Raw genomic sequence first — 27,955 nt, 5'->3', positions numbered from 1 at the left:
ATATTGTACAGAAAATTTACCGGAAAACCTAAAGGCTTCCTCCTATGACTACTAACCGAAAACAAAGCAAAACACTTTTATTCCGAAAAGAAAAACCTTTACAAGGTCATAAACATGAACAGAAATTGGTTTTAATCACACAAATATGGGAAGGAAGATTGCGACGATGGAGAATACAATTCAAGGCGGGAACATATAACTATTGTTAAGACGCCCGTCGAACTCTTTTTATTCAAACAACATTTTTTTACGTTAATCGTGTAGGTTGTTAACGACAGGCCCCCCATCGTTGCACTTCGTAAAATATTTGACTGATTTGCCAAAAATGTGGGTTTAACCCCAAAGTGAATTGAAATTAAAATGGGGGTTGTATTGGGTTTCGTTTACATTCGAATTACGCAACGTGTGTTAAAACTATTCACCGATTAACACACGATGAATATCACTTTTTTCGCTCCTCGACTTATGTCATGGTAACTATTAAATCGGATTGGTTGTGGACCTAACAAGACAGACCACTATATGTTTGAAATAGAATAACATTCTTGACCATGCAATGAAAAATATGTGTTTTTGGAGCATATTTGCTTCTCCTTTTCCGCCCATTATGACAGTTTCCAGTGATGTAACAGCGTAGTGGTGGCTTGTAAAATAGAGAGCCACTTACAACCCAATCAAAAAACAAAAGATGGCTTTCCCATCTTCAACAACGTAATGTTCATGAACAGCCTGAACAAGTTTAAAGCTTACGCGATGTTCTCTTATTTATACCTAACAGAATGAACAACGCACAAAAATTGTACACGTAGAAGAACAAAAACAAAACAAGAAAACTATACTTGTTGGGCCCGCACACAACCAAGAGGCGCGCAAGGGGAGAAAAAACAGTGAAGAACATAAACACAAAATTTGCGTGACATATGCGTTTGATCAAAGCAAAAAAAAAGAGTAAACATTCTTCGCAGACCAGTGCTTTCAATAATTTAAAAAAAAACGCAACAAAACGACGTTCTGGTTGGTTAGGCATTATGTTATACGGCCACCAAATTACAGTATATTATTTCGAGAAACAATAAATCAGATTTGCAATTTTGTGTTTCATATTTCCAGCTTAATCGTAACTGCCAAGCACACATGTAATGCTTTAATGGTACGTGAGCAAACACAACGTTATTAGTCCCTAGGAGTTTTGTTAACATATGTTGTGGCAAAGCTTGCGCAAAATCGTTCATTAAGACAACTTGCATGTATTGTACATAAAGCCAAGCAACTACACAAAGCGCTAAAGATAAATCAGTTAAATTACAAACTCGTCGCATCACTAACACGCATTAAAAGTAAATGCACGGTAAGGCGAATATCTTTAAGCGGTCTACATACAATTGGCATTTCGGGAGACTTTTCATGACACAAAAGGCCAGCGTTAACGACAGCTATTGTTGACATTCGCTTGGGAATGGCGTTTGTTCCACAACAAATACTTGCGCAAAACGAGAATATAAGAAGGCCCGAAAATTTGGCTAAACTATACGCAGTTTTTTTGAAAAGGAGCGAGAAATTAGTCAAGCCGAAATAATGTTAGAGGTAAAAAGGGTACAGCGCTGGGTGCTGAACTTACCCCAAGTCAAGGGAATTAATGTAGGAATAACTTCACGCTCATGTTTGCAATTGCATTGATAACGACAGACTAGTAAAAAGAGTTGTTGAACTGTACAAAGGAAAGGATAAAGATAACAGAGCAGTGATTTTAAATCGCTTTCTACCACACAAATCGCCTATCAAATTCGACGAAACGTTCCTCAGTCTGTAAGATTTCATGGAAGTTTTTAAATTGCATATATAGTACGGATCTAGTTGTTTCGACAAGGTTCTTCAGATTCCTTTATTGTGGTACGCCGATTGCGAATCAGTGATGACACCGAGGCAGAAATTTCCTATTGGCAAAAAGGAGTGCACACACATTCAGACAAAGCAAAAGTCAATACAATGCAATACAACGGGTTGAAAAAAAAAACCAAGGCTTATATAACAGAATAAAGCTATAAAGGGAAGCTTTCGTGGCAAACTGAAATGCAGAGTTAGAAAAGTTTTCCCAGAAATGTCTACGACAAATTAACATCCAAGCATGTCATTTCGCTTTCAAACTCAGCCGATTCGCGGGGCGTTAAGGCTCACACAACGTCCTCCTTGGAAGATCCCAAAGAGAGCTTCCTCGCATCGCAGGAGGAGGAGTGTGACGACGGGGAGGAGAGGAGCGGATTGATGCTGCCGCAACTGCTGACGTCACTGGCCCCGTCTTCGGCGCTGATCGAGCGATGAGCCTAAATTCGAACGAGCGTTACATCACGGCGCAACAGTTCATGGGTAATAACAACGTTGTATTCAAAACAACAAAGTATAGGTAAAGGCAGAGAGACGTTATTTAGAAATGAAACAATGTTCTGCTTACAAAAACAATACAGTTTTTTGTATAAATGTGATGGTTTCTAACTGTGTGCCAGTGATTTCCAAGCGCTTGAACCACCTGGCCACATCAGGGGGTTTATGTGTTTGAACTGACGCCGCAAAACATCCATACCACTCCCAAATTTTGTTAGGTCCACCGGTGGGCCGTACACCCTACTTTGAAAACCACTGCTCTGTACTATGCAGATGTCTTTCAGCAATAGAAGCCGTTAAATATTTACCTAAAACTATTTTAAAAAGATCTTTCGAATTTGTAATGAGACTTATATGCGTATTTGTGGTATGTATCCCTTATTTACAGCTTTTACAAATAGACTAAAACAGTTCTACGATGAAGTTGCACCTATAAAGATAGCACGCGCAAATATCATGTACATATAAAGCGACGTTAGCCCAGCAGAGCAACGAGACAATGGGCTTCTTCCATATAGGGCAAGCGTCAATCACGTCCGTTTCGTATGACGTAACCCCATTCATAAAAAACAGGAGAATCTTCGCACTTATTAGCTGGCGTGTTTAATATTTGGCAGGCTTTTCTAATCAAATCGATGTAGATTTGTTGGTCCTTAGTCGATACACAAGTTATTAAAGTAAATTGTGACAAAATGTATTTTTGTTAATAATTAAAACACCTTCAGTGATATCTTTTAAATCAGGGGTCGGCAACCTTTTTTGCAATGCGGACCGGTTTAAAACTAAAAAATTTGTCGCGGACCGGCCTTAAAAGACAAATGTTTAGTAACGGAAATTTATTACAACTTTTTTCAATAGGAACTTTAAGCGTGTTTTTCTCAAAGAGCTGTTCTCGTCTGGGAATTATTGAACTTGGCAATTTAACCAAGCCCGCTGCCCATTTCAGTAAAACTTTTAAGCCTTTTTCTTAAATTACACTTGTATACAGTGGTAGGATTCAAATTTTGTCAGCCGGTTCTATCAGAAATGTCATATTTTTCAGCTGGTTATGTTATCAAAAGTCATATTATTCGGCAAATAAACTGATTATTTTTTTATATATACGGCAGAACTTCGTTTTACGAAGATAAATGGAAGACAGTGCAATAGCAAAATAAACCAGCAGTCGTCCCCAGACAAACAATCACAAAAGGAAAATTACTAAAACTATAAAAATTAACACCATGTATAATTGTTACGTGCGAACTTGACCAACGCACATTTTGAAAAAAAAACACGTGAGCTACTTGGATCTCAAAAATCGGTGTATCAAGATTAGATGCAAAAATCCATTGACAGTAATGCTAACCGGTTGGAGGACCTTTGTAAGTCGATCGGTTCTATAGAACCGGTGCGAACCGGCTGAATCCCACCACTGCTTGTATACCATTATTACCTATTCCTACTTCTACCAGCTTGTTAAAATAAGAGTATTTAAAGCATTCTTTTAAAATAAGTTACACTTTGTAATATATATATTGTATTTTAGATCCTTTTTTGACCAGACCCTACACGACAATTTGATTTCAAAATATAAAATAATGGTTATATAAAAAAATACCAACACCTGAAAAGTATAAAATAGACATACGTACAAGAATGCCAGATTGAATTGTTTGACAACAAATTTCAAACATCTGGCATATTTTAAACGTGGTTGATGTCCGAAAAATAATCAGGCCGTATTCTGGCATTTTTATAGAGGCAAAAACTAAATTTATAGAGGCTAAAACTACAGATAGAGGATTAAACTTTGCAAAACTAATTAAAAAGCATACTTTTTTTCGAAACTTTTCCTTCTTAAATATCAAAACAATGGACATTGTTTACAAACATTGTTTGCATGAACTTATTCTATTGCACTTTTTGGTCAGGACGCGTAAATATAAAAAAAGATGATATTTTGGCCATTTTTTTGATATATTGTAAGTACTAGGAGTTAGATTTTGCAATAAAAATATGCATTTTTGGATGTTGTGAACGTGCTAGGCTATATGTAACGTATATGGCTACAGAACACTAGTTGTTTTCAACCTCACGAGAGCTTGATACTAATGGTGATTTTTGATCATACCAATCAACCATGGAGCATATTAGAACGAAATTTAGCTTGTTTTATTAATAAAAATACACTTTGTTTTAGTTTATTCAAGGTGTTTACAGTTTGGGTTTAAATCAAAATTTTAATTTGGCAACCCTGCTACGGACCGGTAGCAAACTCCTCGCGGACCGGCGGTTGCCGACCACTGTTTTAAATGATCCCTTGCAAGTCGCAATACATCTGTGGATAAAATGCTTAGCCTCAAACACATGCGGAAAACATGCCTAACTTATGAATGAACTAGTCGCGTACATAAATATATGACGATCAACCGATACCGTTTGAAATTGTTAAACATTACCCAGCTACCGAGAAAAACAAATCGAAAAATCACTCGGTGTTTACCCGTCCAGAAGCGGGGGGCTGCGATGTCTCGCACTCGTTCACCATCCTCAGCGACGTGTCGCTCTTGGCCTCGCTTAGTGGCGCCATGCCAATCTCGGTGGCGGTGTGCAGGGGCGAGTGATCGTCGACCACCGGTAGACCATGAGGCTCGTCGCCGGGACTTGGACGCTTGCAGCTGGACGTCACCTTGACCGAAGCCGGAGACCCTGAAAAAGTCGAATTAAAATTGGGTTCTGGAATGTTTGGTGAGGCATCTTCGGGCATACCCGAGATGCAGGATAAACTTAAGTGGGCGTGACACCTGGGTTGGATTAGCCTAGTGAACGTAGATATACCTGGTTCGAATTTCTTCAAATAAAATTATAACTTTATATCACTACAGTCCACCTGTGTCAGTTTTTTGTGTTAAACATTAATTAAAATTAATATTGGATAGAGTAAGGTTAAAACATGTGCCTGTGCATCGTACGAGTTTTGGTAAACTATATTAAATTCTGGCAATATTCTGTATGTTAAAGTACGATCTGCAACAATTGAGTAAGTATGCAAGTAACGGCCTTGTTGCGTTGTTGTTTAGTGCAAGCTCGCACCAATCAAAAGTAAAAAAAATGCAACCAGCTGTTTGTGAAGTGGCCGTTAAATCGAAAAATCGAATCCGTGGAAGGTTTAACACCATTGCAAATTATTCCAAACGACTTTGAGCCAGCTGAGAATGACGTCTGTAAAATACGTCACGCACACCACTCTTACGTCAACACACATGCTTTGGCAGGAAAATTCTCTTTATTGCTAATTGAGCCTTTGATCCCACGTAACTGACCCGCATTGGAACGTTTTTTTTTAGGTATTTCTGTAGTGTTTGTGGTTTACCCAAGTCAATTTCGAATAATGTTAACTCGATTTGCATCTCATTTTGTGGGTTGCAAGCGACGTGAATGGTGGAAACGGCCAGACCTCGGAGTATTATTTAATATCAGTCAATCAAGAATATTTGACAGAATAACTTTTAAATTACAGGCTATAGATAAAACTCACGTATAGAAAAAACTCACGCTAATATGAAGTTTAAAAAAAATTGCTGTTTACTAATAGGTTGTTTGAGAGTTCATAAAGTTACACTAAGATTATTGCAAGGGCTAAATGCCTGCCTTGATGTCCAATTAATTATCCTGTTAATTATCCTAATTACTAAAAACTACCCTTAAAAACGCAAGTAAAATCTTACGGGAAGGTTGCCACCGGTTGTCTAGGCTATGCAGAAACAACGAGCTGTAGGTCCATAAACAAAAACAAGCGAACCAGCAGTTAAGGCGGGGATTTCGTGACAATTTTGTCCCGCAGGGTTAAACAGACAAGGATTTCGGTTTAACACACGAGAGGTAAAAATTAAGGCAAATGCAAAAAAACAATTCTAAACACAGACAAATCAAGTGTGGCGCGTCGAACTTACGCTTCAGGTGTTTGACCTTCTTGCTTCCGATCGACTTGGAGGAAAATGACTTCTTTAGGGATGTTCCCTGCGCAGCGTAGTGGGAGGTTGAAGGCACGCTCGTCGCACTGTGCTCCGACACGTTGTCTGTCATGTGGATCTGGACAGGGATTGCATTTCGCGTGTTACTAGCTAGGCCTTGACAGTAGTTCTCAACCGGGGTAGGGTGCCATTTAACACTCAAGGGTACCGAGAGATATTTGAAATTAAATTCTTTAGGATTCCAATTTTTGATACAACTTTTAGAGTACGATAAAAGTACTACAAATTAAAGTCTGTTTCAACCTTGTTGCACAGGTAATGTGCTGCTGTTTAAATCTCGTTTATTGTAAGTTAATCACTCGGTAAAAATACGAGCAAGGGTGCCGCGAACTACTTATTATTTCTGTAGGGTGCTGCAAGCCAAAAAAGGTTGCGAAACACTGGGCTTTTTTTTTTATTTCAACTTAACTTTAATTTATTTTAACTTGACATATATTTAGTGACGAACATAAAGCTTTCAAACTAAAAGAAACGATGTGATCTTAGAAAGTCTTGTCATATTTCTTTTTGGCGAAAAAATATGTTTTAAGCAAACAGACAAAAATTACATTTTGTATTTATCTTTTTCAGTAAGAGTCGAGGCGCAGTGGCAAACAATGCAATAGCCTGGATAAGCGCAACCATCTCGAGTGAATTCCCGAGTGCTCCCAAAGGCATGAGTCCTGAAAGCTATACAAGGCGTAAAACACGAGGCGCTTAAATTCCACAAGGAACACGAAACCACACGCGTATAGGTTAACGACTTTCGCTTTCAACCGCTTGTGAAAAGGAAACTCTTCTCGAACTATACGTATGACGATCGACGTCCCAAGTCTGACACTTGTCTGACGTGGTGACGATTTTACAATGGCTCAACCTTATACTTGGCATTTACGTTTAACGTATAGAAAATGTAAATTGTGACCCGGCTACGCAAAGTTGTCGACAGTTACATTGTGTAGTTTAGCCTAAACATAGTGTAATTAATTATACCAAATACCAAAAGCATCTGCATGTGTGTAGACTGTACAACAAGATGAATTGACAAAAATATTTTCATTTGCTATACTTATCCCGAATATTAGCATAAAACAAAAAAATCAAAGGCGAGATACCTAACGAACTTTTGTAATCATGTGTTCAAATCGGTATCAATTAAATACTGAACCAAGTGTGTCGATAAGCAGAAGCCATCTGGGACAATGCGTACGTGCCGTTCTTACCTGCGCGGATGTAACGTTGGGAGCGGAGCCGACTGATATCTGGGTGTGGGTCGATTGCTGATCGGCGTCCTTTGCGTGGATTTCGATTCTACAGACAATAGATCGTTTCGGATAATCCACCCGCTCAATACACCCTACTTATTGCAGCTGTTGAGTAAAGTCTAAATAAGGGGTGGGCAATTTTTTTCCCTAGTCGCGGGACAAATCCAACCTCAGAAAGGTTTCTGCTATCCGTAATGAATTTTAACTGACAATTATGCATTCTGATAAAATTGGTTGGCGAAACTTTGTTCATAGTTCTCGTCATTACGGTTTTAGGCTGATAATAATTCGCATTTACCTATTAGTTGAAATAGCCAAAAAATAAAATGGCGTCGAACCTAGTTCGTCAAGGAGGTGTGGCGGTCCGGATTTGGCCCACCCCTGATCTAAACTCTAAAGGATGGCGTAAACGTGCTTGCCCGGTTCCGGAATGCCAGGAGTTTTACCGGATATTTTGGCGAAAAAAATATATCAAACACTCAATGACCCAACTTCAAAGTTCAAAATGTCAATCGTAATAAAACTTATACATTCTTAATTAGATCAAAATTTTAATTGCATGTAAACGTTCTTTTTGTTAGTTTACTTTGGTTTGACAACTTTGCCTTTTCAGGTAAAAATCGTTGCGTTGGATTACAAACCACAGCCGAAGTTTCAAATCAGTTTTGTAATTTTCTCTACTGGGCATAGAATATTTGTTTCAATGAAGGGAGCGCGCACCTCACTTCACTTGCTTATGTATACGTTAGACGCACCTGTTAGATCCAAGAGCACCACTAATGCCAGATAAACTTCCGGTAATGCTGGTTCCTGTACAAAACATTCAAAAATCAATAATTACAGCCAAACGCAATGCGGTGGCAACAAATAACAGCAAAACATTTTTAAAGTTACATTTTTATATTGGTTCAGACCTATTCAAACGTTTATTTCGAAGACCTTATAAAATTACCAAGTTAAAAGAAAGAAAAAAATTCAACAACGAAACGAGATTACACCGTTACTAATGTTGCTTGCGGGTTTCTCAAAATCTTACCAAAAGAGTATGTTGTTGTGATGCTTAATTGTAGTAAACATTTACTAGATACCAGAATGGTCATACCCGCAATGGCGATGTTGCTGGCACCGTCGGTGTCCATGCGCCCAACTTTGTCAAGATTACTGGCGCGTGACGTGTTGAAACTACCCATGGTGATTCCCCCAACGCTTGCCTCTCCGATGCTTGGGTTGATCGGACCAAGGCGAGCTTAAACCAAACGTTAACTAGGTTAAGAATCGTCTTTAGTGACCAAAACATAAAACGATTCTCAAATCACTTTTTGGGAGGAAATTCTTGATGCAAGCGTACTATAGGAAGACAGAACTGTGAGGTGTAAATCAATAGAACAATGCAACGTTTGATGACAAATGTACACAGCTACAATTGTAGAAGGAAAATGTCATAATAATAGGTTCTGTGTGCTGCCTAAGTAAGCTTTTAAAACAGAAAATAGACAAACTAACTAAGTCAAAAGGCTCATAAATTTCTTATATTAACAACAATTTATTAAAATCCCAATCAGTGGAATACGAATAATAATAAAGTTTAATGTGGAAAATGAATAAAGAGTTATTCGAAACGCTAAAAATCATACCTACTTCTGTATGGGATTTGATATTCTTATTACGTCTTACTATAACCTTCAACCATTATGCACAAACGGCCGATAACATTTGATATGTCTCATTTGTCGCATTGGATTATTTATTAAACCAGAGGAATTTACGTCAGTTTGCAAGGCCCCTTTAAAACGAGTAAGACTCTTATTTTAACATTATCGGTTTTAGCCTTTTCAGGGTGACATTAAAACACCCTTTTTTATTCTTTTTCTCGACGCTGAAAAAATGCCAAAGACAACCAAACGGCTGTGTCAACTGGACGATTTAGCGTTCGTCATTGCAACATCATGAATGAGAGAAGGAATGTCAAGAAAGGTCGGGTGACGTCATGTGACGTATCGGGCGTTGACGACTTACGCCGCGCCTGTGGCGTGGGAGGAGTCACCTAATGATGCACCCCTTTTAACACGTAGTTAAACTAATTCAACGTTAAAACTAAATTTCGAATTTTTTTTTGTAAAATAAGCTTTCGAAAACTTTTCGAAAACCGACTGTATACAGCTATAGGCACTCAAAATTCATATTTTAAAACCTCGAGCAACAAAATCAAAGCAGATAAACGGAGATGCTCGGTACAAATTATTTTGATGAAAAGGACCGACTGGTTTGTTGTTTGCGTGGCGTAATATCCCGAAAGGTTCCACAGTCAAGCAAATGTCACCAGAGAGAGCAAAGTGTTGGGTACAATATATTCACGCACGCCTACACACTGCACAGCTACAACGCGGCTGTTCGACAGCGACGCTCTTTTATTCAAAAATAATCCAAACAGTGTGTGGTTGTTGTGGAAAGACAAGCTCCGTCACACAGACGACATATTATGTTTTCTTAGATGTCCCCTCCGAATGGTTATGTAGCTTATGTCAATACACGCGCAGCCCAACACAGTACTGCTGCCAAACTATTAAAGTGTTCGCAGAACTTGCAACACGACTATTTAGCGCAACCTTAAACGACGACGAGGAAGGCGAATTTCTCAGCCGCTTAGGTATTAATCACGCGTCGCAGTTGCGGATGCCAGTGAACGGGCGACAAAAATGACGTAAGTTAGTGTAGGGTGGGGCACGCAAAAAGGGAAAAATAAATGCGCGTATACGGTCCGAAACAGGATTCCCTAAGTGACGCGCTTTCTGAACTGTATATTTAGCATATAGAAAATACGAAATCGGTACAATTTCTTTGAACAGACATAACGCTAATCGGGCGTTCTCGAGACGACTAAAAAGCTTTTAGAGGCGGTTTGCTTCGGATCGCGTACTGTGAACCGCTTCGTCGACGAGTACGTCATGGCAATGTGGTTATGCAAAGATCATTGTAAATCACGTTCCTTATCGGTCGGCCCTGCGCACAGAGAGCGCTGGTATAGTTCGCTTTACGAAACCTGCCTCAGAATTTCGATCGCGGTAAATTGATTTCTCTAAACGGCAACAAACAGCGGCGGTTGTAGCGTGGTTCGGGTCAGGGCCGTGATCGATGGCAAAGTATGTAGTGACACGACCAAGCTCCGTCAGCATCGCGGCGAATAAATAGCCTGGCAGAAAATATCGGCGTCCGCTCGAAGAGAATATTCCAGAAACCTGCGGATGTCGGTCTTTTGCGACGCAGCGTAATGACAAACACAATCACGAGACACTCTCAACAGATTAAACTTTAACCGACACAAACACACAGCCAACGGTCGGACAATGAGGGCTTTTACGTCAGGGGAATCCCTTCTCTGGCGTTAGTTGGTAGTCTCTGGACAGTTAAATGGCGTTATTTTGGACTGCCAGTTTAACAATAACGGCAACCTTAAGCTTTTTTAGTACACCATGTTTTTGATTGTTCCTATCCGTTTGTCCCATTACATGTCACCAACGCCATAATACACCTTAAAAAAAGATCTAGCAGTAAAACATATCTTGACGAGAAACGAGTCCCACTGCTGTGGGCAATCGTTGGTGGGCAAAGGTCAGAAGTTTTATTATCCCAGCTGCACACGACAAGGCAACACAAGTGTCTATGTCATCCGCCTTCGCGAGCTTAAAATGCTAAACATCTATTGGTGGGCTAGACGCAACAGTATTGACATAAAGTTGGCCACCGTGTAAGCTACAACCTTAATACTTGTGCGTAGTGTTATCATACTATTACCACTCAACTGTGACGCAAACGTCTCGTTAGATTAAATATCAACAAAGCGTTCATCAAAATATTTCGAATGTTTGTTTGAGTGTGGTGAGAAAATTAAATTAGTTTACGAAACCAGCAAGCAAAAAGCAAAAATAAAAATTCCATGTATTAGCTAGCCTTTGCCGAATGAACAATTTACAAAACTGTCATGCTTCGACATAAATACAGTAGTAAACACATACAGAGAGCCTAACAAACGTCACATCCCATCCACAAAAAAATCCACTGTTGATGAATGCCACATTGCCACAATCTTATGACCACAAAATAGAACAAGTATTGAACGGAAGTGTTCTCAACAATAAATCGTTTAACGATCACCGAAGAATAGTTGAAGTCCCGATAAACAAAGAGCCAAATCATCGGTTACTTTTCTAGGTCACTATTACCGGAAGCTCGTAACGACGTAATGTGTTAGACGAAAGGCTTGGGAAATTTAAATAGCCTTTAAATTCATGAAAGTAATCAATACCGAAACTGGTTTTGCAAAGCAACTAAAAAAAGAAGTACTTGCTCATATTTCTAGCTTGTAAACCTAGCCCAAAATAAAAGAATTCTCATGTAATTTTCTAATTTCAAACACATCGAATCGATAATATGGTATTTTTATGACACTGATCAAATATATCTTTCAGTTTTAGCCTGCACCTGAATATAAAGGCTAAAAAAAGCGATGCTAACACACGAAAAAATACCTATATTAAAAATATTTGGCTCTTTAAATAGCATAAAATAAACAAACTAACGTAAACATCTTACCGTATTAAGATAAATTAATCGAAACAAGGTATCAAAAAAAGTCAACTTTCGGTCTAACTGTTTGTCACATCATATGTTAAACAAAGGACATCAGAAAATTGTTTTGGCTAATTTAGCTTTCACATCCTTTATATTAAGTGAAAAAATTTATTTTAAATTGATAAACTTTTAAAACAGTCAAAAAATTAAAAAAAAATGTGTTTAGCATTAATAGTAAATTGCATGTGAACACATTGTTTATTCTAAACATATTAATATTTTATTGTGGGTCGCAAATAGAAAAACTTTGAAAAGAACCTTAGACCTCCATTGGTTGGTAAAGTCGCGACTTTTTAAACTTCCAAACAAACTTAAGGGACGAACTGTCTCAAACGAAAGAACCCTAAACAACAAACAAAAAAACGCTTACGGTTCATAGCGCTGGTGGCGCCACTAAAGTTGGTCGGGTCTTCCGGCGCCGACATTCCGGGCTGGCCGGAGCCGTCGGGTATCCGGAAGCCAATTGGCAACATGGACAAGCCCGAGTTGCTTCCGGTCAGGTTGCGAGCGGTAATGCCGTAACTTCCGGTTCGGCAAAGGGAGAATGGCACGACGCCGTAAACGTAGAGGAGCATCACCGGGACGCCAACGCCTGGCGATGAGTAAGAAAAAAGACGCTGTTGGTAACTTAACAGTCTTTCAGACTCCTGGGTCGTATTTAAACGAGGGCACATTTCAATTACAACAAAAATATATAACAGATTGCTGTTTGGAAAGAATATTCCACGTGTTAGACGGGTAGTCCTATAGCCATTGATGTTTGTCGAAACGGAATGGCTTTTCCTTTTACAATAGTGTACAAAGCAGTAGTCTAAAAAAGGGCCTTGGGCAACCACGTAAACTCAAACAGCGCAACACAAATTCATTTATTGCTCTTAAGGTTCACTGAGACCGAGTAAATCCACTTTGTTTGTTTTTTTAGAATTGTCTTAAAACACAAAACAGAATTAATACACCCGTACAAACTATATTTACTGGTCGGCGAATACAGTTCTTTTTCTGAATAATTTACCGCACTTACTGCAGCAACCTAACTAGCTTTAGTATAGAACTTTATTTTGAACCTATTCTTTATTTTAAACAACGCACAAATTTTGCGTAATCAGCCCGTATTATTTTAATTCGAATTGATTTAAAACAGAAATTAGCTTAGAAAAAGTTTGCGCTTAAGACCTCCGAAATATTTTTGTTGTCGCAGACATGAGCGGCCAACGTGGAGTGGTAGCGTTTGATGCCAATCGACTTACCGACCGCCAGAGCGGCTAGCGCAGGTGACAGAAGAACGGATCCGGCAACGCAGGATGCCACCAAGAGGTTTCTTCTGACCTTGGCCACCTCCTTGCCTTCGTAATGAGCCAGGATCTAGAAAAGCGTACGAAAAAATACTCCTTTTTCAAGTTGTCAGTACGCGTCATGCTTTCGTTTCTACCTACTTAATAAGTGAAAAACGGAAAGAAATTCTCAAAAAAAGGTTGTAGGGCGCTGCAAAGGGTAAATATACATCCAAAGAAAACGAAGCTTTGGCAGGTTTTGGATTAATAACCCCAAAATGTTTTTTTTATATTTTAACAAATATGCTTATTCCACTATGTTAAGTACATGTCAATTGTCATATTCAATAGAAGTAATTTTGTTTAAAATAAGGGATAGCTGTATCGCAATTAGGTACCCCAGTATAAGACACCTATAGTTTCACAATATTTAGAAATTTTATCCGCGCAGTTACGAGTTATATACACGGCTTCACGCAAGTATATATATTTTTTTTTAAGTGATAAAATGCACACTTATATAATAGTTTTGTAAATCTCCGCAATCTGCATCACATAAGTATATGGCATTAGACAAAATGTTATTATAGGAAATCCGTTATCTCATTGAACCTTCATAAATAAACAGCTAAAATACTTTAAGACCGAATCCTACCGCGATTCTGATGTTTTAAACAGCGAGACGCTTAACGTTTTGTAACTATAGTTGTAGATCTATATTATAAAGATGCAGTGTGAAATCGACAATATAGAAAATATAGAAGTTCGGATTGGAAATAAGTGGCCTTTTACTACGCATTGTGTACTATAGCCAAATAAAATCACCATCCTTCCATGTTTCCGGTTATTGTGTTTCACCAAGCTTTAACGATATAATAGGAGAAAATATTTCAAACAAGTTACTGCAAAGTAAGTTACAATCCTTTTTAGTTGTTTACTTTGGCATATAACAAAGCATCAGCATCGCGTATAGGTAACTTACAAGCGAACTAGTACATATTTTTAATCAGTTACTGATCAGCGTATAGCGTATTAAAGTATAAAATGTGAACCCTCCTAACGTGATCCTTCGCGTACAAGCATCGCCCCTAGCCAACTATTTTCGAAGTATCGATCTCGGTCGAAATTCCAGCTAAAAGTTAATCGCGAGAAGTGCAAACGAATTGCCCGTTAACCCTGTGACACGGTGGCGCGTGTACGGGGAGACGCAGTAAAAGATTGCCATGAAAGCAATGGCTTTGTGATGACTTACAAATCGATACGAAAACTCTTTTATTGTGTTAACTTTTGCCTATTGTTAAGAATGATACCAGTTGGCGTAGTTTACAATATAGTAAAATCGGTATGCTGGTAATTATATATATTTTTACCGATACCGATTGTTTAGCTAAACAGAAGTAAAAAACGTAAAAATCAATGTTTCTTGGTTTTCAAAATCGTTTAAAGTCGGGCAGAAAAACACTGCATTGTGTCTGTCATTTAGCGTGCCTAGTATTGGGAGCAAAAAACGGGAAAAATTAGCATTCTAAGATGCGCTATGTTGGCTCGGGGCAATTCCAACGCGTAATTCGATTCCAATAAGAAGCGCTCTCATCGTCATTGGTTCAGTTGGGCGCACGACGTGCCATTCGTGGCTTGCAACAGTCTACTTTCATCACCGCTTTAGACACTGCTCGACGGCATTCACAAATTCGTGGAAAACGAGATGTTGAAGTTTCAAACTGCCCCGATTGGTACATTTAAGTTTAAGCTCGTTTGCATCAGTCATTCGTTCTAGTTTTTTTTTGTATGTAGTTTCCACAACCAATAACTCCGGTTTACGTCTTGTTATGTTAGGTGAAACAAACAACGTTGTCTTCACATGCACTTTCTTGCATGCAAATTACGTTTCCGCATTGCTACGTTTATCTTGGATACCCGGTAGTATTCCATGTCGCATGATAGCGGCTGTACGCAAGTGGCAGTTCTTAAATTCTAGCCTATCTATATGAAAGAAAGCACGGTAACGAAGCAATTGTTAGGCGGTAAAAGCAGTTGCTAATTCTCAAACACATTTCGAAATAGTATAGCCTTAGTTTCATGAGTCAACTAACGAAAACAAAGCAACGCCGCAAACGGCCGTCTATTTTGAGGGAAGTCGAGTCTAAACATCTAATGACCGGTCGCGACGTTTGAAATATGACATCACGCCGAACTATCAAATATCAGCAGTGACTCAGCATAAAACTAGCGCCAGCGTCAAACAAATTCGCGGTACGACAAACCTTACACCGCGAGTTCGATCGAAAGCTGCGGACAACGCCATCTCACAAACAAAAGCGTAAAAGCGTCGCACGCCGTGACTTTTGTGCTGAACATGAATAATAAGAGGTCAAAAATCGGAGGCGCCAGCAATGCGAGAAATAAAACACAGCACACTCACCCTCCTGGCGACCCACACCGGCAAGCCGACTATAATAGCTGGGATGGCGATTCCGGCGACGAGGCCGATACCAAGCGGCGCGCCAATGAGGAGGCCCAGCTGCCAGAGAATCTTCTTCTTTCGGCTCCAGGGCTTCTTACCCCAGAAAGTGCAGCCCGAGGGACTACAGGTAAAGAATAGGGGAGGATTTGTTAGAATGCATGGGTTTAGCGATCTTAAAAATGTGTCGTTGAATTTAAGTTTGGGAGATAAGTTTAAAAAATTGACTTGATAGTGCAAACGATTTTGTCTCTGGTATCTTGCCTGTCTCGTTTGGCCTTTACGCCGAAAATGGTAAAAGCGACGAACTTTGTGTCATATTTTTTACCCAGTGTTTAAAACCAAAGTAAGTTTATCCTAATTGCTCAATGCTTATGTCCAAAGCAAACAGGCCATCACTTATGTCGGTCATTTTAACTTCCAACCTAGACGAACAAGTGAAAAGTGTTGAGTAAGGAACTAATATGTATTATAATAATAAATGAAATAACTGGACTAAAACTGCAAGCCAACTGGAAATTTTGTAAGCTGAAGAAAGCGCGGTGAAATTACAAGGTCGCAGCATATTGCTCCCCTGCTAGCGCCAGCTGTTGTGCAACAAGTAACGGGTCAATCTGGATACACATCAACAAAAAGAAGCGAGCAAATTTAGCTGTCCGTAGCGCAACGCGGTTAACATGGGGTGTGTGTTGGGTGTATGCCATCAACAACAGGCGCAGCTATCACCGCCAATCAGCTTGGAGGCCAGTAAACAAACTATTAAAACGTCCAATTGGTTCCTGAACATGCGGATTGCGTTTGTGAGCGATCGATGCTTGAATTGCAACGCGGTGCGATTTTTTTTCGCGAAACACATCCGTCAACCACCAAATGGGTGAGGCCACATTGCAACAACAAAAAAATGCAGCAGCTGCTGTGCTTCTTTAATTTATTGCAAAGGTAAAAAACCGTTGGGCAACAGCGGAAACGCGCGATCATTTAAAATAGATTTTTGGTCTTTTTTTTAGTTCAGGGTGCGATTACAAAATCGTCATATACTCCAATCGGTATGTTATTAATCACGATCCAAAAGAGTGCTCCTTTTCAGTTATCTATTATCGTTTTACAAAATAAATAATATAGTAGTATTAGGGAAAGCACCCATCTTCCGATTTTGAAAAACAACATTTTTCTTAATAGACAACAGTTTAAGTGTAGATCAAGCAGAATAAACCAAAATTTAACAGCACGAAATACCCTATCATTTTATTTTTGTTCTGAATATTAAAAATCTTAAACAAGATTGCTTTAAAGAAAGTGATTGGCGTCTTCCTTTACATGAAAACGTTAAACAAAAGCGTAAAAGCTAGACAAGTAGTAAAAATACCCATAAAAAGTTTACTTCAAAACGTTAGAAGCGTGGAAAATACCTTAGGTAATGCAAGTCGGTGATTTCTTGGAGACAGAGCCAGCAGAACTCTGCGTCACACACAGTGCAGGTCATGTGGTTGCACGAGCCGTCGTTCATCTTAACGATAAGCGCGCCGCATTTCGGACACGGTTTAATTTCGTCTGCAAGGAACACAATGGACATTCGCATTTGCTAATATACCAAAAACCTGCGAGGCGCATTCGATTTGCGTTTGAGTTGAGCGAAAGCAATACAGTTAAGCCATTAAAGTAAAAGTTTAGCCGGCATATTTGCGTCTGCCGCTATGGAGAGCAGCTGACCCTTTGGTGACCCGTTAAAGACAGTTTATATACACATATCAAATCAACTATTCAAACTCGAATTGTCACACTAAATCAGTGTTCGGCAATGGTTGTGCCGCGGCGTTTCCCGTATTCATTAAGAAGTACCCTGAAATGTACATCAAGGCAGGCATTTGTACCTTGAGCATTACGTTTATAAACTTTTCTTAATATTTAAAACTTAGCTACGATCAATCACCGGAAGTCAAATTTATTTTTACTAACTCAACTACCTAGAGTATTAAATGTAAAGCGAATGTTTCCAAACATTATACTAAAACTAGAAAGGGAGATAACCATGCGCAAGACTCCCACGAAATATCATTGTAAATCTAATATTGGATTTAGTGATTGTTTAAATTAATCCTGGCTGCTCTCACAAACAATGAATTAAGGAAAATGTACAAATAAAAAAATAAGGCACAAAAGTACAAACAACAGGTTTCATTTTTTGAATATGCTATTAAATGCTAAAAAAACTTCAATGTTCTCTCATCCACTTTTGCAAGGGGGTGTAAATTTTAGGAGTTTGGTTGGCTGAAAATAAACGTTAATTCTGGTAAAACCGCAAAATTAGAAGATAAATAAATTCATTATGTCAAATTTGATGTGATGTAAGTAAAAAAAAGGTTGCGGCGCACTGCTCTAGATAAGATGTTGTAAAAAGAACAAACTTCCTGACTACATTTTTAAGACACGTCTAATATGCTCATGCCCAAGAGTTGAATAATGAACTGTAGTAATACAACAATAAATAATATAACCGAACAAAACTACTAATTAACTGAAAAAAATAATGATTCGGACAAAAACTACAGGAAAGAAAACATGGGCACATATTTATTAAGTACATGTCTGATTTTCTGTATACATTAAAATGTTGCAATTTTATATGAACCCCAGTCAAGGCAAAAGTAAGGAAACAGGTAAAATATAAACATAATAAGTTTGATTAAATGTATTATTGCATAATGCTATCATGGATAGTTTCTGATTTGCCTAGGACAGAGATGGCGAACCTTTTCATTGCGCGGGTCACAAACACGACGCTAATCCTTACAAAATGCACAAGTGGGTCATATATTTAATTATTTACTAACTTTATGCGAAACTCTGATGCTGCTTCGATTTAAATGTTATTGTGAGATTTCGTAATTCAAGGTTTATGGACGATTTCCAAATTTAGATACCCACAAATATTAAGAAGCTAAATAGTTAACAAATGCTGCAGCATTTTTTATAGGCTTACTACAGAAGATTAGCATAAAGCTTTTCAGCATGGTTTATTGGTTTAACCAGGGTTTTTAGAACTTTTAGTCTACAAAACTCATTTTCCTTAAACAAACGCCACACTCTATAAACAAAATGCTTTTAGTTGTCTGGTTTTCTGCACACATTTGTTGAAGTGACAAAGTGGGTCATTAAATATCTGTGGTGGGTCACTTCGTGACCCGCGGGACATTGGTAGGAAGTTAGGGTTAACCTAAACAGTAAACACAATATTCTACAGCAGTAAATGAATGCTTCACTGGTCAACAATGATGTTCTAAATATAAAATCCTAATTCAACAGTTAAAAACAGGCAAAAAAAAGTTCCAGTAAGAATGTCTAAAAATATATTCTATCTTGAGTTGACATTTTTTGTTGAGAATATAAAGGGTATTTTGTTATGGATTTACACAGTAACTTTGTTGTATGGGGAAGGCTAAGTTCCTTTGGTAGCAGTTATACTTTTATATTTACTTGCTTTTGACTTCAAAAAAGGATAAAAAACAAATAAGTACAACCGATTTAAAATCTTCACAGTATTATAAACTAATTTAAAACTCACATCAAAAAAAATAAACATCATGAATTTCTAACCATGAAAAGTAGAGCCTTGGCTGTATGCAACGGAATTGGTTCGAATTCGCAGCTGCTTCGTGCGTTGTAGGTGGGCTGAATCGCAAGTCTGGTTAGGATGCCATTCCTGTAATGAAAATGGTACAAAAATTGTTAGATTAAACTAAACTTATTTTTAAAAAGGTAAATACTAAAAGGATATTGCGTGTAACTTTAACCAATTCATAATTCGAACATCCTAATTCTTAGAAAGTTAAAAAAAATCTTAACTTGTTAGTTCAAAAGTCTATTATTTTTTCAATTTTATCTACAACGTAAAAAGAATTAAAGATGATAACCTACAAAACAAAAAGTGGATACAAACCTGTCTACAGTGGTAGCAAAACTCAGTATCACATCCCGGACGTTCGCATTGTAGCCTTGGACAACTTGCGCAACCATAAGCTATCACTGCAAAACTGTAAGACATAAAAAAAATATTAACATGGGCAAAATGAACATCATTCCACTGAAGAAAACTGAAACTATAAATGATCCCAATTTTTGCAAAAAAAAACTGTCAAATTGCATTCATAATTTAATATAAACAAAAAAATACTTCTAAAGGCTATACAAAAAATTGACCCAAAAAAATGCTACTAACAGAAAAGTAATTAAAAAAAGCTTTTCTCCATAAACTTTCGCACAACCGTGCCTTATTGGGTCAAAGTATACTTTTCAACCTGGGCTTTTTAAAGCTACAACAGGCGTATATAGCTTTTACGTCGACCGCAATTGCACAATGACTGATATATGTAACAGATTTTCTAATATTTGGTGTGGCACCGAAATGCTTTTCATCTCCAAAAATAATACCAACCCGCAGTCAGGAGCGGGGCACCACCGACAGTCAGGGTCAACAGAAAGGGCTCGCCGAAGTGTGAACTCCTCCCACTTCTGCATGAGTTGGATGTTGTTTCCAAGAATTGACTTCATGTCCGCTGGGTGAAGGCGTTCTTGACATTCTGGACACATCAAATTTACCCTGGAAAAAACATTGGAAGCCATAGTTAAACTTTAGCTTTTCTGTGCAAAAAATATTGAAAGATTATGATTGTGACAAGGCATGATTGCTGAAGTAGTTAGCACATTGTTTTATAAATATATATTTACATAAATATCCTCCATCTCATGTAGCAAAGTTGGTTATCTCATAACATCACACAACAAGCATTTGATATTTGATAATAATGTTCATACAAACTTGTCATAGATCATTTTAAATAACCTCATGGGTAAGTGTAATTAATTTTAACAAATAGCAAGTAGCATGCCAGCCATCAGTTCCTAAAGGTAACTAAACCTATGCTATAGAAATTATATATATTTGACTATCAAATATCAAAATCTGTCAACTCATTTTAAATAATAGGCCAGTCAATTAAGAATAGTATCTACTAAGGCAGTGCGTCTTAAACTTTTTTAGTTTCGTTCACCCCTAGCATCTATCTCTAGATTTCATTCACCCTTGTCTCATGATATGATAAAATTATCTTGTCTATATATAACAGCACAAAATGACATAGGGTGTTTCGATTTTTGTTAAGATCAACTTCAGCTAAGTTTTACCATTGTAAATCTATAATTTCTCGAGTCCAGGAATATAAAGCTAAAATAGCACAAAACGTCACCAAAATGTTGTACTTATACTAGGGCTACCATATTTTTAGCACCGAAAAAGAGGACATTTTTTTCCTGCAAGTAAAACGAAAATAGAATTGTTACGTTTGAGAAATACGTGCCATTTCCACAACTGTTTTAGTAGCGGCACCCTTTGTAATTTTTCTATGACTTGCACCCCTACAAAAAAAATAATTTTTAATTAAATATCACTGAGACAAGCGGGAACTGTAAAATCAGGAGGCTTTTCGCAAAACATTTCGTCCCCCTGTTGCTAGCCTGTTGTCCAATTATATAAAATATGGATAAAAAATAGTTCCAACGGTGGATGACTTTTATCGTTTATCTATAAGTTAGGAAAATTATAATTAAATAGGGCCGTTATACCTTCGATGATATGAAAACATGGAATGGCACTCAAAGAGACTTTGTGCTCAACAAAGTAAACAAAATTAAATAACAGAAGATTCGCAATTTTTTTTTGTTAGTTTTAATGTTAAAGTTGGCAAAAACAGAGTTTGTACAGTGCTGTAGGAGTGGTGTACAACCAACGATCCCATTAGAATCATAGCAAAAAATTTAAATATTAACTTAGAGCTCACCCCCCCCTATGAATTGCTTGGAGCCCCCCTAGAAACCCTTTTTAAACCAGCAATTCAGCATCTTTCATGGCATAAGTATTTTTGGAAATAAATACAACCTCTCGCCTGAAAGTCTTGCTAAAAGTATTAGCAACTAACTCGAAATGCGAAAAAAAGAGGACATTTGGGCATTTTTTAGCGTCCTTGGAGAACCATTCAGTTTTTGCAAGAAAAGGGGACAAATCCTTCTCAAAGAGACGACATATGGTAGGCCTAACTCATACACTGAGTGCAAACCAACTTAACTATATAACAATAAGCAAAAAAACAACAAAAAACAACAGGTTTTAATCGATATACTTGAGAAAGTTGCTTACTAGTGACTATAGGATGCTCCTGAACTTTCGTTCACCCTTATTCACCCCTTTTGGTTGGTTCACCCCTGCATAAATTTTAATGACCCTGGGGTGAACCATTCACCACTTTAAGAAACACTGTACTAAGGTATAACCTAATAGATTCTTAAAGTGTTTGCATCACAATACCAACCTTAACACGACAGACTATAAGGAAATCCATAAATTTGGTAATATTGATAAACAAATCAATAAAAAACAGGAAAGAAAACATTTGGCATATATATTTTCTACAACTACTTTATTTATATACAGTACAGGTATAATAGGAATTTTTTGCCTATAGAGTTAGTGTATTAGGTACAATAAAATTATTTTGACAGATTCAAGGTTTGTTAATAATTTAGCCCTTGCATTGGTAGGATTAATGTTTAGATTTCACTCAATATTTTCACTCAATATTCTCAAAGGTAGAATTTAGAACCTTACCTGCTTTCTGATATTTCAATGGCAAGATATTGTCTCAAACATTCTAAACATGAACGATGGTGACAAGTGCTCAGTTGTGGAAAGTTTTCCAGTGGCTGCAAACATTAAAACGATTTACATTTTTGGAGTTATAGGTCACTATTTTGTTTGTCATTAACTTTCATCCCAAGTAGTGTCTAGCACAGTGGTTCTCAAGGTTTTATCCGTCTTGGACAGGCTCTCAACAACTGGTAACCCCTTTTGTTTACAGTTTAGAAAAACATTAAACAGAATGTCACTAAAATTATAATGAAATCCAAAAATAGACAAAAAACAGTCGCTTTTATATATTTAAAAATTAACATACAGAAGTCCTAGCAAAGCTATATATCAAAATGACCTAGGCATACATGCAAATCGTTAAAAAAGGCAGTCAATCAAGTCTAGTAACTTTGTCCACTTGTCCTACTAAATCACACAGCCATCTTGCAACAAGATACATTTATTCATATAGGAGTGTGTTATGGTGCACATAGGGTTTTACACACATTAATAGGTCACTACTAACCACTGAAAATCAAGTACTTTTTTGTTACAGAATTTCCACACCAAAACATTTCTCCTAAAGAAAATTATTAGACAAACATAGTAAAATAAACTATTCGCATAACAACCAATACCATCTTGATTGTTTATCGCAATTATTGAACATGTAGCTTTTTAGCATGTGTTATGTGCTGAAATAATTCTTTTTTTGCAGTCGATTTAGAATGCAACAAAAGAGATTTGCTAAAAAATTAGCCTTTATTCTAAGTTGAACATAAATTGTCTCAAATTAGGACCCTAAAAGGTTTCATAACAACAATCAATTTTTGCTAACAAGAGCATTTACAATTTGGAATTAGTGGGTAGCAAACAGCACTCGCCTGAGCGAATTGAACTTGTTGGCAAGCAGATGAGTGCAAAATGATGCATTGTATGTAAAAAAAAAGTGTTACTAATTACTTGTAGCAGAATTATTTCGATACTTTTAGTTTTCCTAATAATGGTAAATAGTGAACTACCAACAGATAAATAAATAATAAATACCAAACATCTAACTTCATTTACTGTTCACCTGCGAAACCAAACAAAGTGGACATTCTTTCAATCCCTTTAAATTTTGGTCAAGTTTTGTGTCTAACTTGGTAAGTGGGGCAGCTGGACTTGCAGGACTTGAAGGCGATGGCACATCTAATAACACAAAAATAAAATCGGATAAATAAGAACAAAAAGGACAGTGTTTACTGGAAAGGAAATTTTAAATATTTATATATGTATTATCATTGAATTATCAATGTAAAAAACACTACATCTAAAGAAACATAAAAAAAAAATTATGTTAAAGCCGATGATTATGAAAACCAATGGGGCAATTAACAAGCAACCAAAAAGCAATGTTACAGATAGTGCAATATCATGGGCAGACGGCTAACTAATGCGAAAATATTAGTTATATTGGCATACTGTTCAATTAATCCTAAACGAGAGTTTTGTGTTTTGCAGTGATCAAAACTGTGTACCCTAATATACAACAGCAAAGGCGCTTGTCATCTCTTAACAGTTTGGCATTAATTTTGTCTGAAATGGGTTGACTTAATGCTTTCTCATAATAAGACTATCACTGTATTTCAAATGACATAACATTTTTACCTATGCTTAAAAAATACTTTATATTGGATAAAGAGACAAATGTTTATCTCATTAGATTCAATTCAATGTTTCATATCATTGTGCTACACAGTTTAAATCAGGCTAGGTTAACTCAGGTAAAACAAGTGTATTAGAAAATCAATGTCTTACAAAATGTAGCACACAAAACTTTATAAGTTTTATTCAAACCAGAAACAAAAATAAATCTACCAGTTGTGGTTGAGTCAGAAACAATCTTTTTGTCATTTTCAGACTCAGTAGAAGTGGAGGCAGAATTTGCATCTAAACTTGACTCTGATTTCCTCTCCGATTTGTTACTACATCGCCTAAAAATGAAAATCATGCAAAAATGTAACATCAAGGAAATCGTTTGGATATAATCCATAACAACATACACATTGACACAAATATTTTTTATATGTTTTAAGGTAAAGAAATAAATACTTACACAGAAAGACATTTTGGGCCATAGTAGTAATAAATGCATTTAGTACTACCAACTTTTGACAATTTCTTGGCTATAATACTGATGTATACATATAATACCTTGAAAACAATCTACGGGTTCCAAAATGTATTCTTGGAAATCTTCTTGGTTTCTTGGTTGTGGAACTAACATCCCCAGACGACATTTTACTTTAATATAACTGGTGGATATGTTTCTAACAAATATAATCAAGTTGTATGCATTTCATATATTAGTTTTACTATTTTAGATTTATACCACAGAAAATTTAAATAAGAACATTGTCATATAATTTTATAAAATTTTGGATCAATTTTGTTCAGAACCAATCTTATGTCAGATTTGGCTTTAGACCATTTCTCAGTTTTTGACATCTAGCATATTGTTGCTTTGATGTCACATTTTCAAAACTAAAAATGGCAAGCCAAATGCACCAGAGAACTTGCAAATCTGTGCGATATTTACAAACATCTATAAACATTAACGAATCGGTGAGTGCATTATTTGTTTCCCCGCTACGTAACTTCAAAGTTCACACTACTGTCCATGTCTGGATCTAAAATTTACATGACAATGTTGCTAAAGCCGTTACCAATTACTTAAAGGGGTTCGATTCAAGGATTTTCAAGTATTAGACATTTTTGAAATGGACAAAACATAACAAAATCAACAGCTAAATGCTTGTTTAACAAAACGTTAAATATAAACTGAAACAAAGTGAGTACTGAGATTCTGAACTCAGTAAAGATTAGTAAACTAACCGAGAAAATACATCTCTTCAGAGTTTTCATCAGTTACTTTTATTTTTTTCAGTTACTTATCCAAACTCTAAAAGTAAAAGCGTTACGCTAAAAGAAACTAATAAAGCAAACTTTCTTACGATTCTGAACTTTAATTACTAAACTAACCGAGAAAATACATCTCTTTTTAGATAATAGTTTTGAGAAATAGACCTATCTAAAGTAAAGGCGATATAGGCGAAAAGGAACTTATTTAACAAACCAAACGAAACGTTTCTGGTTGCTGGCTAGTTCTCTTTTGACGTCAAATAGCGTAGCTAGGTGTCGCTGTTGCAATAAGAAATAATAAAACGGCTTCTGGTATTTATTGCTCACGTCAGTGCTTATATAAAATATATAAATATAGGCACTGCTAACATACAGGGGTGGCCAAACCGCGACAACATGCCGCTATTGTTTGGTTTGGTCATCGATTTTGTCAGGTTCCGACTTAAATTCTATGTATTTCTAATAAGTAGTTACAGCTATTACAAGTTTGGACAGCTTAATTTTCAATGTATGTATTTCAAAAAATATATGCAGGTTTCTCATTGCTTTATAAAAATTGTGTAGTATTTACAACGAATTAAGCAGAGAACACTCCACTAAATACGTATCCTTACTCGTGTCGTGTCCCGAGTCCGGCTTCACTGCTCTGCTTGCATAACCTACGTGGATGGAAAATATTCGCTATTTCATCTTAAGAATTTACAGTGTGCGGCCCCGTCGGATATAATTATGTGCTGGAATGTCTAGCAATGTTGGAGCAGGCTTAGATCCCAAAATTAACAAAAATAGTAATAATATTATTATTATTTCATCAATTTTACATTGAAAGTAACACCTCTCCAATCTAAATCGTTAATCTAATAAACGAACTGTGTGGTGTTCATAAAGAAACTTTTTGTGACGTAGGTCACGTTTAGATATACGATAGGCCTAACTTTGTCGAACGTCACATTTTAAAGTAACCTTGTGACGTCACTTTACGGAGTAACTATGTGACGTCATCTCTGAAAAACGTGTCATGAACCCCAAACAAAATTCCTAGATCCGAGCCTGCCCGTGAGGTATACTCCGCCTGGAGGAAAGAGAAATTCCATTTGTCCTACGCAGGGCTGCGGAGCCGGAGTCGGACTCGGCACTCGGGACTCGAGGAGTCGGTTTGTTTTTGCTGGAGTCAGACTCGGGACTCGAGTAAGACCTTCTAAAACTACCCGAGTCCCGAGTCCGACATGCGCATGCGCAGTACCAAATTTTAAAACCGAAACGCAAAATGGAAATTGTAAAGGTGGAATATTATATGGTGGAATATTTTCCAACCATGTATTGTGAGTGAATAAATTATACCCCTATAGGTAGATTGCTGAATATCCACGTTATTTTAGTTACGTAGGCTAAATGGGTGAAACACAGGCTGTAGAGTCCGGGCCGGACTCGGGGCTAGACAAAATCGCGCATTTGACCGGAGTCGGACTCGGGACTCGGGTTTATTTTTTGGGCCGGAGTCGGCTCGGGTTATTTTTATACGACTCCGCAGCCCTGGTCCTATAGGTCTTAATATTATACCGATTGGGTCTAAATTTTGGCAATAGAATTAGTTCCGCGATTCACAGGCAATATAGTCGTAAACAATACAGCTAATATTAGTGTGCAACTTTGGTGGCGTTTTAAATCTTTATGCCGTACCTGTAATGCATGCAAATCCTTTAAATCAATGCACACTATTTGATTAGGGTGCTGGTTATCGTTAGGATGGTTCAAGTATTAATTCTATCTCACATTTTTTTCGTTTTCATTTTATCTCTGCCGGGAGTTATCCTAAATATCTAATTAGTGCATTGCCACGACCTCATGGTCTAAAAGTCAGACTTTCCTGCCCTAATTGTCGTAGCCCTTTTTGCTCAGAACCGCACTAATTTCTGAATGATGGGGTGCAATCCTCCTATATTTCATGTCATTTGTGTAGCCATGCCAGGTGTGTAATATTGACTCGGCCATATTGTTCCGAAATTGCCAATGAGCTCCGTAAGGTAGTGGACTCTACACGTTTTCAGGCTCGACACGTCTTGCTTTTATGGTGGACCAGGCGCGAATCCTTTTTTGTAATCAGTATGTCTTAACGTTTAACCAATTAAAAAAACGTTTTAGCCGAAAGACGTGTGCGTTTCATCGCACCATCGAAAATACGTTTTTAAAACTTGACACGAAATTAAGATGTTTTTGATTTGCGCGAAACGACAACATCCTTATAATGCATGGCTTTTGTATTGTAATTAACACCTTTCTAAAGGTTTACTTCTTGATATCGCGTTATGACGTATATTGTGTTTTTCTATGCCCCTAAAATAAAAATTTAGATTCGCGCCAGGTGTACGTTA

The 27,955-nt window shown here is 37.3% G+C and overlaps 1 protein-coding gene across 2 annotated transcripts; it reads right to left on the bottom strand.

The window, feature by feature from the left end:
* Positions 1-62: 62 nt before the first annotated feature.
* LOC146160742 (E3 ubiquitin-protein ligase RNF19A-like) lies at positions 63-24,993 on the bottom strand. 2 transcript variants are annotated; one of them, XM_083384230.1, is made up of 17 exons: positions 24,876-24,993; positions 24,540-24,655; positions 23,755-23,870; positions 22,659-22,753; positions 20,433-20,597; positions 19,938-20,031; positions 19,595-19,700; positions 17,410-17,551; positions 15,962-16,124; positions 13,516-13,630; positions 12,639-12,860; positions 8,742-8,885; positions 8,395-8,449; positions 7,598-7,685; positions 6,315-6,453; positions 4,865-5,070; positions 63-2,321 (listed from the first exon to the last, which is right to left on the bottom strand). In XM_083384230.1, the coding sequence occupies exons 1-17, from the start codon at positions 24,959-24,961 to the stop codon at positions 2,172-2,174; spliced, it is 2,202 nt and encodes a 733-aa protein (XP_083240356.1). In that variant the 5' UTR covers positions 24,962-24,993; the 3' UTR covers positions 63-2,171. The 2 variants fall into 2 exon arrangements, with proteins under 2 accessions (XP_083240356.1, XP_083240357.1); XM_083384231.1 differs by lacking the exon at positions 8,742-8,885.
* Positions 24,994-27,955: the final 2,962 nt, after the last annotated feature.

The sequence above is a fragment of the Ascidiella aspersa genome, chromosome 3 (genome assembly GCF_963924565.1).
Source record: "Ascidiella aspersa chromosome 3, kaAscAspe10.2, whole genome shotgun sequence".
Classification (NCBI taxonomy): Eukaryota; Metazoa; Chordata; class Ascidiacea; order Phlebobranchia; family Ascidiidae; genus Ascidiella; species Ascidiella aspersa.
This window is presented reverse-complemented; position numbering and strand designations above follow the sequence as displayed.